The 15337-nt window shown below is 38.3% G+C and overlaps 1 protein-coding gene across 1 annotated transcript; it reads right to left on the reverse strand.

Moving 5' to 3' along the window:
• Positions 1-897: 897 nt before the first annotated feature.
• Positions 898-11515, reverse strand: LOC116258150 (uncharacterized). The gene is made up of 7 exons (XM_031635298.2): positions 11197-11515; positions 10726-10858; positions 10473-10576; positions 5460-5631; positions 5231-5371; positions 4446-4847; positions 898-1396 (listed from the first exon to the last, which is right to left on the reverse strand). The coding sequence occupies exons 1-7, from the start codon at positions 11244-11246 to the stop codon at positions 1316-1318; spliced, it is 1083 nt and encodes a 360-aa protein (XP_031491158.1). The 5' UTR covers positions 11247-11515; the 3' UTR covers positions 898-1315.
• Between the last annotated feature and the right edge of the window lie 3822 nt (positions 11516-15337).

Consider the following 15337-nt stretch of genomic DNA (forward strand, 5'->3'; position numbering starts at 1 on the left):
CTAATTTTAAATGTTTGAGTAAAAGGAATCTCATCTTCTTATCCTTAACAATTGGAAGAAAGCTAGTTGGGAGGATGAAAGAATTCTTATCATAGAATTCTTTTGTTCTATTGTCACCAAAACATAAATATTTCCTTTGAAAAAAATGACCTTATTTTTAATTTCTCCATTTTGCGTTTCAAAATACTAGGAGGTCGGTGATGGACATTGGTGGCTGCAGGTAGATGACGAACTAGTATGTTATTGGCCAAGCACCCTTTCACTAGACTCTCACAAGGTGCATCCATGTAGAGGGGAGCCAAGGTAGGCTTGCATGGGCCCTGGCCCCACCTCAATTTTTTTTTTTTAAATTCACATGTAATTTTTAAAAATTGCACTTGTTATATATAAATATTTTGAAAAATGATATTTCGGCCCTAAATAAAATTTAGAAACTTTACTTCAGCCGGCCTCGTGAAAAACTTTGGCTCTGCCCCTTGCTTGTGGATGATTTTAATTCTGCCTATGTAAGGGATAAAACAGGGTGTAACTCTTGTGCTACTTTAATTCCTTTTTGACTCACTGCATTCTCATGGTCTTGGAAGATAGAAAGAGGCATTTCACCTGGTCTAATAACAGGAAGGGCCCAGAAAGGATTTCAGCAGGTTAGATTGGTGCCTATTAAACCCTCTATGGATGAATGGACTTGGTGGTAGATCCCAATTATAGGTTCACAATCTAGTCCAAGAATAATTTAACCATATAAAATTAACTTGTCGTTTGTTCCACTGAAGACTGGCTAGGGAGATAATCCAACCCCAACAAAAAACCGTCCTTTGCACGAGGTTTTGCCTTGTTGGGGGGACTGTAGCCTTGCCAACATCTTCTAATAGGTCTTGGTAGGGCTAATAATCAATCCCCATTAGTCAAAACATTTTTGTTGGCCTAAAAATTTGTAAAATTTTTGAAATTTGAGTTATGTCTCCAAATCCTCTATAAATGCTCATATTTCTCTTCTCTAAGGCACATGGTAAGCCCTTGGATGATCCTTTGCACTTCAACCCTCAGCTCTTGAGCCCCCTAGCCTTCTCTCTCCTCCTTCAACCTCTCTCTCTCTCTCTCTCTCTCTCTCCACATCTCTTCTCTGTGGACTCTCCATCTTCACCATCAAACTTTTATTTTCAGTGAGAGAGGACCTTGGATGAAACCTTACTGGACTTCTGAAGCTCATCTCCAACCCATCCAAACCATTCTCAAGGAGTTCATTACCTGTAAGAGCAAAGGAGCCACCCCTTTCTTGAACCCATTGCCTCGAAGTGTGCAGATCTCATCTTTTTCAGCTCTTCCTTCTCTCTTCCACTTCATGGTAAGACCAGAGGGCCTTCGTAATCTTCACTCTCTCTCCAGAGCTAGGGACCTGCATTGGAAGCATCAGGTATGAACAGGTCGGACATGACCATCATTTCAACTAGGCCCGATATGGGTGTCTCTTTCTCATGAAATAGGAAGTTCATATAGATGGGCGATTTTGTGGCTCATAGATGTGCTGAATGCATGCACAACAAGAGGCTTTCTTTCTTCTATTAATTTTTTCTTGCTTCTATTAATTTTGAAATTTGGATTTATCGGATGTTTCGAAAATATATTTTGAGATTTGGATTTGTCCCTGAGAAGCACTTGCAAATATATGCATGATAAAATGCCACGTCAATCACCATTTTAACCTCTTTCATCTCTTTTTCCTTATTAAACTACCCAATGGCCCTCCTACTAGCCAACCCTAATGAGTGGTATATATATATATATATATATATTAGTGACACCCACGATGCGATTGGAGCACAAAAGGAGCATCATGGAACACTCGCCATCAATCTCTTTCAGGGTAGTTTAATTTTTATCGTAGTGTAAACCATCTTCGAAAACCAATGTAGGATGGGAATTTTTTTTTCTAATTTCTAAGATTAAAATTTGCTATTTTTCTTAAAATATATGTTAATAGACCCTATATTTTCATTAAAATATATGTTAATGCTTTCAAATTATCCCTCAAAAAGGCCTCAGAAACTTAGCCTAGCCACTCTCAAATGAGCCCAAGTTTCTCACCAAGCTATATCAACAATGAAGTCAGTAAATTTTATGCAACTCCAGCCTCTATCAAAGATTAGAAAAAAGAATCATGATATCTCCTAAAACCTAGTTTAGTTTCAACAAGAAGTCTCTCTCTCCCTCTTTCTAATTTTAAAACTTCTATTTTGTTTTGCCTAAAACATTTCTGACTTCATCAAAACCAAACCTAAGGTGTTATCCCCATGGTACCTATCATTTGGCCAACACTTGAGAGTTCTACAAGCGCCATCAATTTTCAAAACTTTCTCCCCTTATATTTTTCTCCATGAATATATATTATAGTACAAATGTTTCTTAGATATATGTCACGGTAAAAGTGATTTATCTTTTCAAACATATAGAAATTTATTTAGCATACACAATGCACTTGTGGGTTACACGAATGCCTACAAACACTCTTCGTTAGACACTGTTCTATTTTAAGAACTTAACCTTTTTCCACTTTATAAAAACATTAAAAATCCTTGTCATGCAGTAAACTACATACAAGTTGAGGACAATACCTAAGTGAATATGTAAATACAGTGATGATGTGCACAACTCTTGGCTTGTTTACCCCTGGTAAAGGTACTGGGAATGGCTAGGCTTTGTACCGATGGATAGGGTTGTTCACTATCCAAGTTTGAGCTGATTTGAGCTCGGCTGGGAGCTGAGTTCGGGTTCATTAGCTCGAACTCGGACAGGCCTAGTTCGAGCTCTAAAAACTTGAACTCGAGTTTAACCAAGCCGAGCATTTCACTAAAAACTTCAGTTTTCAAAGAAAGAAGTCGCATGGATACTCAAACATTGAATCTTACCCTTGCTAATCATGTGCCCAATCATTTGGACCATCTACCTTTTGTGATGATGACATTGTGAGTCATATTATATATATATATATGTATATATATATACACATTTTTTTGAGCTTAACCAAGTTTAACCAAACCAAGCCCACTTAACACGAGCTTGACTTGTTTATGTGATCAAATTCATTTCTTAACTCGAACTACACTCGTTTAATAAATGAGCCAAGCTCTAGTCAAGTTTATTAAGTGAATTTGAATCAAGCATGAGTCAGCTCAACTTGCTGAATACCCGTATGGACTCACTCTTGAAAATCTCTTCGGCAAACCCAAAAGAAGTTTTGGGATGCAGACACCAATCCACCAAAGGGTTTATAATAATGAAAGCTAATTAGAGAAAGTGACCTTTTGATAGTAAACTAAAATCTGCTTCTGTTTCAAAAAACTTTCATTTCCTAAACTATCGACAAGGATTTTGTTTCTGCACGCATGAAGGAAACATGTGGATGAGAGTTCGGGACATCAGAGAATCATCGGAAGTCGGTTACCTGACAAGCAGGGCCGATGACTGTGTGTGTGTGTCTAAGTCACATGGATACTTCAATAAGGTCCACGTACCCGTGTCGCCGTACCCGTACAAAAAATAGGTACTTGGACACACTTGGATACTTATAGATCCAAATTGCTTACTTTTACTTTGATTTATTTTTTTCCACTTTACTTTTTATTCTATTCTTTGGATGTGAAAATTTGATTGATGTTCATACTTAACTAGGGAGATACTAGGTTATCCATATATTTAAAGTTTTTCATAGGTTTCTTAAACACACTGCTCAAGAGCCGTTGATATATATTTTCTATGTTATTTATTTGTTTATGTTGATATATATTCTTTATTTTGATACATATTTTCTAAATATTTCTTATTGTTTATATATATATATATATATATATATATATATATATATATATATATATACACGGCCGTACCCCCACACCCAAGTTTTTTGAAAATGGTCATTACCCGTACCCGTACCTATGTGACATAGGTGTGTGTGTGTGGTGCACACACTTATTCGTGCACGCGTGCATATACAACACCCTCTATGCTAAAACATCCTTATATGAGAAAAATTAAAGGAATACTCCTTATCTATGGCGCCAACAAATATGATCCAATTACTCTCAAAAAGCATAAAGAAAGAAACACAAACAATAGAGCAGGTCAAAAGTAAAATAAAATAAAATAACCTAGGCACAATGTTTAAACAAGGAACAGGTTATTTCTCACAGTAAATGATATAATACAACGTTGGCAGGAATCCCGAGGCACATACTTACGAGGCAAAATGTTGTAGAGAAACAGTTATAGCAGATGATCGGCCTCAGATGTTCAGTCACAAGAATTGACAGGTAAGATGGTATACCTTGTCTATATTATTCTGCTTTGGACATTTCACAATTATATTTATCTTTCTTCACATCATGTATATGGGAAGCACAGCAATCAAAGGAAAATAAAAAATAAGAAAACTAGACACACTATCTTACATGATCCTTCGATCCAGATTGTGGAGGAACGCTGTCTGCAGTCTTTGAACTCAAACTGAGGTTCGCAAGGTTGGCTGCAGCACGGGCTGCAGCTGTTGCACGTTCTGCAGAGGCAATGGCTGCCTGGGCTATTTGAAGAACATCACAGGATTCAGCTTGCGTCCTTGATTCTGATTGTACAGATATCTCCTCAATGTCTTCATTCTTGGAAGGAATGCATGAAGATTTAAGTGCGTTTGAAGTTTGACATTTTGGAGGTCGATCTAGAACTTCTGGCGGATTCAACTCTTGGACTTTAATCTCTGGTGGCACCAAAACTGTCGTGGGACCATCATGTGAAACTGTGGAAGCACATTGCAAACTAGTAGTTTCAGCTTTCAGAGGAACCTGTCTTGATCCATCCTGTAATAAAGCACATTTATCATCGTCAAATTATCAAAAGGGAACAGAAGGAGCCACTTATCCATTATCTATACACTAAAGATAGATTTTATAGCTGATCGGGGAAAAATATTTCAGAGTTGCAACTCCTCCCATGAGTAAGCAACTGGGAGATATCATTGTCTGTGAGATAAAGCTACTAAAAAGAGCTAATAGCGTGCAGTGGATTTTTGCCCCTAAAGGGAGCAAACAGGATAACTTACAAAGCCAGTAGCCATAAAGGACAACTAGATGTAGATGTCGAGCTGGACAGAATAAAAATTTTATGAATTTGGCAAGCAGTTTGACAGTTCCTGAAATGACACCTGCTATAAACCACAACATGCCTAAGAAGTAGTATATACCAGCAAATCTTCATGCTTCTTGCAAAGTTCTTCTTCAGTGACAGATGGATCCCACTCTAGGTTATGTTCTTTAGCAATGTCCAACAAGGTCATCAGTTTTGTTTCTGCACGAGGAGCTCGAGCAGAAAGCTTCTCAATTATCTGAATCACAGACATAACTCATCAGTTAAAAGTTGCTGTCTTCCTAGATTTGGACAGAACCTTCGGTACATGGAAGGATGGCACTTACTGAGCGATTTACATTGCTTTCTGGTCTAAGTTCTGAAGCAGCAGAAACAAACTCTTTCCCATATTTTATGGCAAACAAATTGCGGACATGCATCAGTTCTGGCAAGTCTGAACATCTGGGAGCAGAAAAAGTGATGCTGGAAATAGCTTCCTGCAATTCCCAGGGGCATTCCCTGCAACAAAATTTTTAGGCTTTTAGCAATTATCTTTATGAGATCAAAATACAAATAAACCAGGTGACTTATTTGCCTGCTAGGTGATCATTTAGGCAATTACAACTAATAGTAATCCTGTTACCTAGATCATCAATAGTTTTACCTAAAAAACTGATGAACTAAACTAAGCCACAGGTCACAGTATTTGTGGATGTCTTACCAATCTCAAGATAGCAAATTAAGTGTCAAATCTTGAATAAATAGGTATTCATATCATATGAAGATAACAATAGCATGATAAGCAATATTGCTTACTATTTGGCTATTGCTTGAGTCATTTGTGCACTAGGGGGGTGAACACCTGCATTTTGTTTTGGATTGTAGAGTGTGGAATGTAGGGCTGCACACGAGCCGAGTCGAGCTCGAGTTCAGCCAGCTCGAGCTCGGCTCGACTTATATTTAACCAGCTCGAGCTCGACTCGAGCTCGATACGAGTTTCATTACTTTAACTCGAGCTCGACTCGAGAAATTGTTTTGAAGCTCGAGCTCGACTCGAGCTCGACTCGAGCGGCTCGACTTTTTATTTCTCCTTCACGGTGTTCCTCCAACACCTGCCATAAATGTGGCTCGTTTTACAACACCCGATAATGACATTGCATTAATGCTGCGGGAGAAGAGAGATCTGCAGAGAGAAATCGGCGTGGGGGAGAAAAGAGAAAAAGGGAGGCATTGACATTAAATGCCAGAAAAAGTGTGCGTGGGGAGAAGAGAAAAGGTGAGAAAAAAGAAAAAAGGGAGGAAAGAAAAATGAGAGAGAAAAAGGTGTGCGTGGGGAGAAGAGAAAATGTAGAGAAAAAAAAGAAAAGGGAGGGAAGAAAAATGAGAGGGAAAGAAAACGAAATGGAAACAAAAAAAGAAAAAAGGGAGGAAAGAAAAATGAGAGGGAAAAAAAACGAAATGAAAATAAAAACGAAAAAAACTAAAAAAAAAATTAAAATCGAGTCGAGTCGAGTTTAATCGAGTCGAGTTCTTCCAACTCGAACTCGACTCGTTTATTTACTCGAGCTTAACTTTTAGCTCGAACTCGACTCGTTTATAAACGAGTCGAGCTCGAGCCGAGCTTAGTCGAGCGAGTTCGAGTCGAGCCCAAGTTGGCTCGACTCGTTGTGCAGCCCTAGTGGAATGTAGACATGGATATCAAAAAGCCGAACCAGATACATGCAGAAAGAAGACAGTAATAATGGTCATCAAGACTAAAAGGCAAAGATTGTGCATACAACACAAAAAACCAGCTAATGCGCACCTCTGCTTGATATCACATTCAGGTTCAAGCATAAGGATTTTCACCATTAAGTTCAAATAACAGTAAAAGCTTCCACTTGGCTGGTCCCGCTTCCACTTGGCTGGTCTCAATTGAAGCAATGCACTTAAAAACAAGGACATTGACTGAATTTGACTTCATATGAGTTCTCTTAGTTATATGTGCATGTGTATGCGAGAGAGTGAGAGAGAGTTTGCAGGCATATGTAAGCTTACTGGGCTATACAGAAAAAGAACCTAAGGTTGCTATTCAGCTAATGACCACAAAGCTCTTAATCCAACATGAAATCATTCAAAGACCATCACAGCATCTATATAATATGAACATGAACATGATGAGACAGAAGACTATTTTCTTTCCCAACTTGGTAATACCTCCCACACAACCATGTCAAAGGGGACATCCAGGTCCATGTACGTATTCTGGATGTTGATAATCTAGACAACTAGCTTAACTGATCAGATGAATGATTCACTTTCTACAACAGTACTACTCAAAGGGTCTCTCTTGTTGGCCTAATAGGTGAATTCACATACAGTCATGGAATTTTCGATAATACACAAAATTTCTAGGGATTTTGCATATCAGCCTTGGTGCTATTTGCTATATTGACCACATCTTGTATTTGAAATTTTGAATAACTTTACCTTTTCATTAACCCTATGCAAAGTAGTTCCTGACATTACCATCTGTCACTCATCCTTAAAAAAACCTAAGCAGAATAGGAAAAATGACTGTCCTGCTACTTTTATGAAAAAAACGAGTTTAATCCAGGATTTTCTAGTTGAAAGACATACTTTTTAGTTTTTTCTCGTAAATTTTGTTCTAAAAGTCATTATCTTTATGTTCAAAAGTTTAGGAATAGACATAAAAGTCATTCCTTTGCTAGATCAGATTTCATAAGAAAAAATCCTTTTACCAATTATTTTCAGACCTTCACAAATTTGCACATAAATAGAAATGTTTGTTTTGTTTACGTATAGGTTATTAAAGGTCTTGATTGCATCAATATAGTTCGTTTTCTGAAAATGCTCATCATGTTAAGTCTTAACTAGAAAGTGCCAACAAAAAGGGGAGCAAAAGAAACTTCCTGGTGATTTAGGATTCATTTTTGCCAAGACATAACAAATTTGCTAAATAACATCATGTTTATTTGAAATAGGTTACCATCTAAAAACATGTAATGGCGCCTGAAGGAAACGTAGAATCCTTTTCTCTCTTTCTTTTTTTTGGGAGGTGCCCAGTAATGGTTGAAAATTGAAGAAAAAAGGGTTACAAAACTCCTTTTTTCATTTACTGAACATGGTTAACTAAGGCATAAATACGAGGCATGAGGTACTACTGTCAAGAAGGGCCATTGTAAATTAGCATTGTCCAAGATGCATTTTATGTAATTTTTCCCAGATTGCTTTGCCATTGAATGCATTATCTACAAGTCAATAAAGGCCGGGCCCTGTACTAGAAGATCATCCAATGTGACCTATATAATCTAATTACTAATATCAATCCAAATGGACAATCACAAACTCTTCATGGCAGGATGTAATACTTCATTCTAAAGGGGACGTGAAGTTAGAAAGGAAATTAAAAAGCTTAATTGGTTTTACCAACTATTCTAAGAAGCATAACTTCATCTTGATGCCACCTTCTAAATGCAGTTACCATAAATACACATATGACAATAGCAAAGCATCAGAGTTCAATTTATCTGAAATCCTGTTCTCATTGAAGCTGGCCCAACAAACCATCATCAAGCCATGTCAAGGATCCTTATTTGGTGTGATATGATATGGCAAATTATTGATATACATCTGTTAATGACATTTACCTTTTGTTACTATTGATGACTTATGGAGAATAGCTACAGTTTTTTTTTTTCTCCTTTTTGCTTCCTCTTTTGTGAGTAAATACATGCTTTACTGCTTAACCTCCTCGTTCTTCAAACATCCTGGACTAGGGAGCCACCTGATGGTTCACCTTACTGACGTAGCTTTCTAATTGAATTTGTATTGGTTACAAAAAATCAGTTCAATGCTCTGTTAGTTCATCCTAAAGGATAAAGCTATGGATGTGAGATACTTTGCAATTCCAATTTTAAAATCAGCTTGTCTGAAATGCAAAATTTCCAGCTGCAGTTGACTCAATGCTTCTGCTTACTTCCATTCAAGCAAAACGGTTCTTGAGGGGACATAAGTTTACCCTATCTGTACCTTGAGATTCTTTGAAGTTTATACCCAACAAAATTTCTTTTCACAACGTCACAGTTTTTCAAGTTGTGTTCATGCCTTACTTTGTAATAACTCATCTTTACTGGTTGATCTCTCAATTGTTTCCTTTCTTTAAAGTTTAAACTATGAATGCATTTTGGTTCCTCTTACAAAAGTGTTAAACTGGATAGAACTAATGTCTAATAATTTATATAACAAAGAGCACGGCAGAATGCTGACCAACTACAATCCAGCTACCAGCAAGATTGACCTTATTAGTGGCACACACTGATTCAACAATTAGACCTCTTCGAGTATGCTGAGTTGTTTATTTTAAAAAAGAATATGATAGAAAGAATTCGAGGTATGGTTCCTATCGACAAATTCTATTCAAGAAGCCCATGTTTCCATAGTAGTGTGACACTTTGAGGCTGATGAGATAGTTGCCAATCTAAACAGGTGTCTCGATTGACACAGGCTGCAGCAAAATATTCTTTGGCTTGTCAGGAAATATGCACTATTTAGCAGTTTGATTTTCTCCTACAATTTGTAACTTCAGTGCATGCATACACATGCACACACACAGAGGGAGAGAGCGAGAGAGAGATCACAATTCTGCATCTCCAGCTCACTGTCTGCATCTAGCGCACATTCATCTATCCATAGAAACTGCAGGAAGCAAGCTCTCCAGCAACTCATCCAAAACAAGGTTGTTCTTGATTACAACCAACAGATATCACCTCTTCTGCAGACACCATAATGGCTTGCATTTTATTCAAGTAACAACTAGGTCAAGAATGGGTTCATGAGAGACATAGTCAATTTAACTTCAAAATTTGATAATTATTGACAAACTAAGAAAATGAACTAATTTTAGTTTCATATAAAATTATTTGTAAAACCACTAGCTTTTTCCTTTAGTCATTTATCCAAACTTAAGGAATAATATACACCTCTTGCAGTGGGAATAACGAACGGAAAAAAAAATGTTCACAGCTCAAAAGCATAGTTGTAGCTAAATGTTCCATGTCAATTGCTAAAATGGCGGCTCAAAATATTGGCCTTCATGTTGTGGAATTTGTATCGTACATGATACACAGAGAGCATAAATCGTAAAATATCCAGTGAGATAGCATGCAACTGTCAAGGAAATAAACCTAAAAGTATTATTGGCAACTGGAAAGACAACTAAATCCAGTTTTCCTCAGTTTTTTTCTCTTTTGAAGCAAATTTTGAAGGAGAAGAATAAAAAATGGCATGAATAATTCTAGCATTTGTATGCCGAGAATTGCAACTAAAAAACAAATTTATGATTGATGAAAAAGGCTCACTTTTGTGTTTCAATTATAGGAACACGGACAAGAATGAATTCGCAGAACAGCTCCAAGATCTCATAAGCAGCCAGAAAATTCTCTTCGCGGATTACATGCTCCACCTACCAAAACAAAAACGCCCATTCGTAACGAGGCCTTGACACAACGTCAGCTCGCAAATTAGTCATCAACTAAAAAAGGAGAAGAAACCGTGGAAAGCCAAGAAGGAAACGAAATTTCTTCATGGGGAAGGATGAAATCGGAAGTCCACCCGAATCCGAGCGATGGCTTCTTGGCCAGTCTGCAGAAACTGAGCGATCTCCTTGCGCATCTGTTTGAGTTGAACCTGCCTCTTGTTTCTCAATAAATTGATACGAGAGATGGCCAATTTCAAAGCCGTCTTGCTATCAATCAGACACCACAAAAACGATCAACAAAGAATAAGATAAGAGAGAACTGCAGAAAATAGCACAAAGATTCTTACTTCCATAGTTATCGATTGATACTTATGATTCTTATAGCAAAACAAGTAAAATTTAGGGATCGCCGGAAACAGAAGGCAAGTCATTTCTTTTTAAGACATCAGAGAAATTGAACAAACGAATTGAGAGAGCGCCAAGCAAGTGAAATTTAGAAATCGCCTGAAACAGAAGGAGAAGTGGTCTATCCAATTTCGAATGCAAAAATTTGTCTCGAAGAATCAGCACAGAGAGAGAGAGAGAGAGAGAGAGAGAGAATAGACCATTTGGCGCCCAGAAGGCCTCGATTGAACAAAGAGTTGAGAAGCGACATCGTCGTCTCCTAACCAGACTCCAAGAGAGGAAGAGACAGGGGCCTTGTGGAAGTCCGACTGTCCGAGTCCAACACTGCAAATGTGAGCAAGCCGAGGCTGAGCTTTGAATTTAGACGGGCGTCTCGTTCTTTTCCTGGGGCTAAAAGTTTCCCTGTTCCTTGCTTCAACAAAAGCATGGGAAACTCCTGTGCTGAGAAAATATTATCACCTCTCAACAAATTTTTTTTTTTCATTGTTTTCCTCTACGCCCTGTTTGGTTGGAGGGAAAGGAATGGAGAGAAAGGAAAGGAAAGGGAAGGGAAGGAAAGGAAAGAGGAAGGAAAGAGAAGGGAAGAGAATGAAAATAAGTGATTATAAAAGCTTGTTTGGATAAAAGTGAATGGAATGGAAAGGAAACGATGCAATTTATAATAATACCCTCAATAGTCAAAAGGTTGGGAGGCAGGAAGAAAAAAAACGTGGAGGGGTATTATGGGCAGTCAACACTTTTGCACTTACTCCATTTCATTTTCCTCCCAATCCATCCTATTTGGGAGGGATTAGATTTACACTATACAATTCTTTCCTTTCCTTTCCTTTTCTTTTCCTCCCCTCCCATCCAAACAGACTTTTTCTTTTTCCCTCCATTTCCCTCCTTTCTAATTAGCCAACCAAACACAGGAAGGATTACTCAATCCATCTCTTTCTCTCCCTTTCCTTCCAACCAAACAGGCCCTAATCTTCATTTTACAAGGCTGAACGAGCATGCTTGCGGCGCGTTGAAAGCACGTGTTTACTTTGAATCCCAGCTATATTCTTTGTACAGGAATGGGCTCTATGTGCAAGTTTGAAACCCATGAGCTCACTACCGGTTACCATTTTAGCTATGTATCTTGAGGGCAAGGACACTGAGAGGCTCTAGTTTGAATCCCAGCTACATTGTCTTGTATTATAAAAGGAGTGGGTCTTACGTGCAAATTTGAAGCATACAGCGATCTCACTACTCAATATCATCGCAGCTATGTATCTTGGGGACAAGGAGAATGAGAGGCCCGAGCAGTGGGATAACACTCTCCTTCACCTAAAATTGCAGTTTATGGCCTATGGAAAATAAAAGAAAGTTCCTTAATAAAGATTTTGACATGCATCCAAAAGTTTTTCATTAATTATTTCTCAATATTGCGAAAAAAAAAAGTCCACATGATCTATAAACTTTGCCTAAAAAATGTAATCCATATGATCTATAAACTTTGTGGATCAAGTTTAATCTGTGGAAGAAAAATCAAAGGCAAGATAGTCAATGACTCAAATCCGCCAAACTTAATGGGTTAGAAAATATGAATTTCTTTTTTTTTAATGATTTAAAGTGATTTGAAAACCATAATGATATGGTATTAAAGCACAACTTTTCATAAAAAGGTTATGATGAACCCATTCATACCATCAAAATTATCTGAAGTGGTTATTTGTTTTCTTGATGACAAGAGTGGGAGACCAAGTTCTGTCCACCACCTCATGTATGCAATGAGCATATGTCGGGGGTGGACCATACTACATATATGTAAAGTTTCAGTATTGACCTTTATGATAGAAAAGGTATATGTGCATATTCAATTGAATGCCGTTACATTGCATGGACGCATGACACGAAGAATTTGGACTATGTTCACCAATACATAACAATCTTTAGGATAATATTTTGTTTGATAAGATAAGAGCAATGAAGATGAAGAATGAGAAACTAAAGTTGTTCAATGATGAGATTCTAGGATAATATTTTGTTTGATAGGGTAAGAGCAATGAAGAATGAGAAACGAAAGTTGTTCAATAATGACATACAACAGATTCTCCATAAACTTAGCACAACCCAACGGATTAGCATTATCATAAGTGCTATCTCATTAACGTTACCATTAGAGGTCGTTTGATGACCACAGGACATGCAGAACAGGACACACATGTCCAGTTTAGCAGATTTTTTCATCAAACGTTGGGCACCGGACAGGCTGGCAGAACGGACGACTGAACGATAGTATAAATGATTCTTTTGTTCTATTTGTTCCCAGCTAACCCTCGGAACAGACTGGACAGAAACTCATCTCCCGCCCCCAACGACACCGACCCCAACCCCAACCCCGAGCCCTCGACGCATCTCCTTCTCCTCCACCTCCGCCCCCATCTCCTTCTTCTCCACCTCCGCCCCCATCTCCCCTGCCTTTCTCCTCTTCTCCGCCCCCGACTGACTTTCTCCTCCATCTCTGCCCTCGTCTATGCCCCCGAGCTGCCCGATTCCTGCAGGCGGACCAACCGTAGCTTCTGTTGCAGCCCAGCAACTCCTCAGCTTCCTCTTCTCCTCTCCTTAGCAAGAACAACAGCTCTCAGCAGCAGCGACTCATCCGCATCTCTGTCTAGGTTAGTCGCAGGCTGCTTCTCTCTTTCTTTCTCTCTGTTGTTTTCCTTTTCCCTGACCGTAGGCGTACTCCTTTTTCTTGCCCTTTTTCTATTGCCGGTTATCATTTGCAGGCCACCAGTAGACCAGCCGTAGCTTCCGTTGCAGCCCAGCAGTAGCTTCTCTTCGTGGTAAGGGCGTCCTCCTTTTTACAACAAAAATTATTCTATAATAGACAAGGTTTCATGACTATTGAGATTTTTTTTTTCGGTTGGTTCACATTGATATACTTCTATTGTTAAATTTGTTAGTTGGAACTTGTTTGCTTTCAATGAAATGATATACATTGACCTGCTTGAAAGCCATGAACACAAGGAAAATTATCTTTCAATTGTTTATACTCAGAAATTGGAACAACCCAGGGGAGTCTGCATTTTGTTTAATAAATGTTAAACAAAATGTTTACTGAATTTACTGAATCAGACGCCTCAAATATTTGAGGCTTTACTGAGGTAACGCCTCAAATATTCTATCAGCCACAAGAAATCTATCTGGGGATGGTTTTTCCTTGTTTAACTTCCTGGATCATCATCAACAACCACATGATACATCATAGAAAAAGTCCCAAATTTCACGAATATCTGTTGTCTTTAGGTCAAAATGCCAACATGTGAGAAGTGCAGATCGCTGGGAGCTTGTTTTGGACACTCAAAATATTTCAGTAGTGGAACACAAAAAAAAAGCAGTTGAGATAGTTTTCTAATTTAGCAGGTCAAAAAGTAAGTTATGCTCACGGACAGGGAGATCATCCATGTAAATGCGTCGCAGAACATGAACATATTATGCCAACATATGTAAAGTGTGCACCTTCGAAGCTAAAACAACAATGAACTTTGTATCTTGTCGTCACACACAGAGAGACATTCCATTTGCATAAAGATGATTGACCAAATCCTTGAATCAGAAGGAAAAGCAAATGAAAAAAAATTATTTTGATTTAAGATTTGTCATCGATTGCTGATTTTAGGGGATTGGCCATTGCCATTTGCAACTGCAAAAGGCTCTAGGAGACGCTTTGAGAAGTCACATTATTATACATGTTCAGACAAACCAAGGCCGTCTATGAGATTGTATCAAATGGGAAATGAGGCAACTTCTTGCTTCTTTGAATCATTTGATATCACTTTCGTAGCTCTTTTTCATTTTCGCAGTGGGGATAAATGAGCGATCTTAGGTGATAAAATAGAAGACTTGACCATTCAACCACCTCAGGCCACTCTGCACCCTGAGTTTTCCCAGGGTTTGCGCTTGTTCTCGGAGGGCATAGTGATTGGACTCATTCATGCTTTTTACTTCTCAAAGAAAAGTTTATTAGTTGTTCAGGTACATGGAGAGCTGCTTGTCATTGAAAGGAAAAGCACAAGTAATGAAGAAAAGATTTAAAGAAAACAAATTTCTCCAACTAATATCAGCTATACACCACTTCCACTTCAGCACTTTGAAGCAGCATCCTTACCTTAACCAGTTGCTATTTTGGTGAAGTTCCCCTCATCCTCCATCTTGCTGTAAATGCCTGCATAGACAAATCTTAACTCTTCGCCACTAGGACATAAGATGCTGGACAATCCTCTATAATCTCACATCCATCGATACATCGAGAACCCTCACCTTTTTTTGGTGTTGTGTTGTACTTATGTGAACTTGGAGATGCCCTCACAGGCC

This window comes from Nymphaea colorata, chromosome 7 (genome assembly GCF_008831285.2).
Source record: "Nymphaea colorata isolate Beijing-Zhang1983 chromosome 7, ASM883128v2, whole genome shotgun sequence".
Lineage (NCBI taxonomy): Eukaryota > Viridiplantae > Streptophyta > Magnoliopsida > Nymphaeales > Nymphaeaceae > Nymphaea > Nymphaea colorata.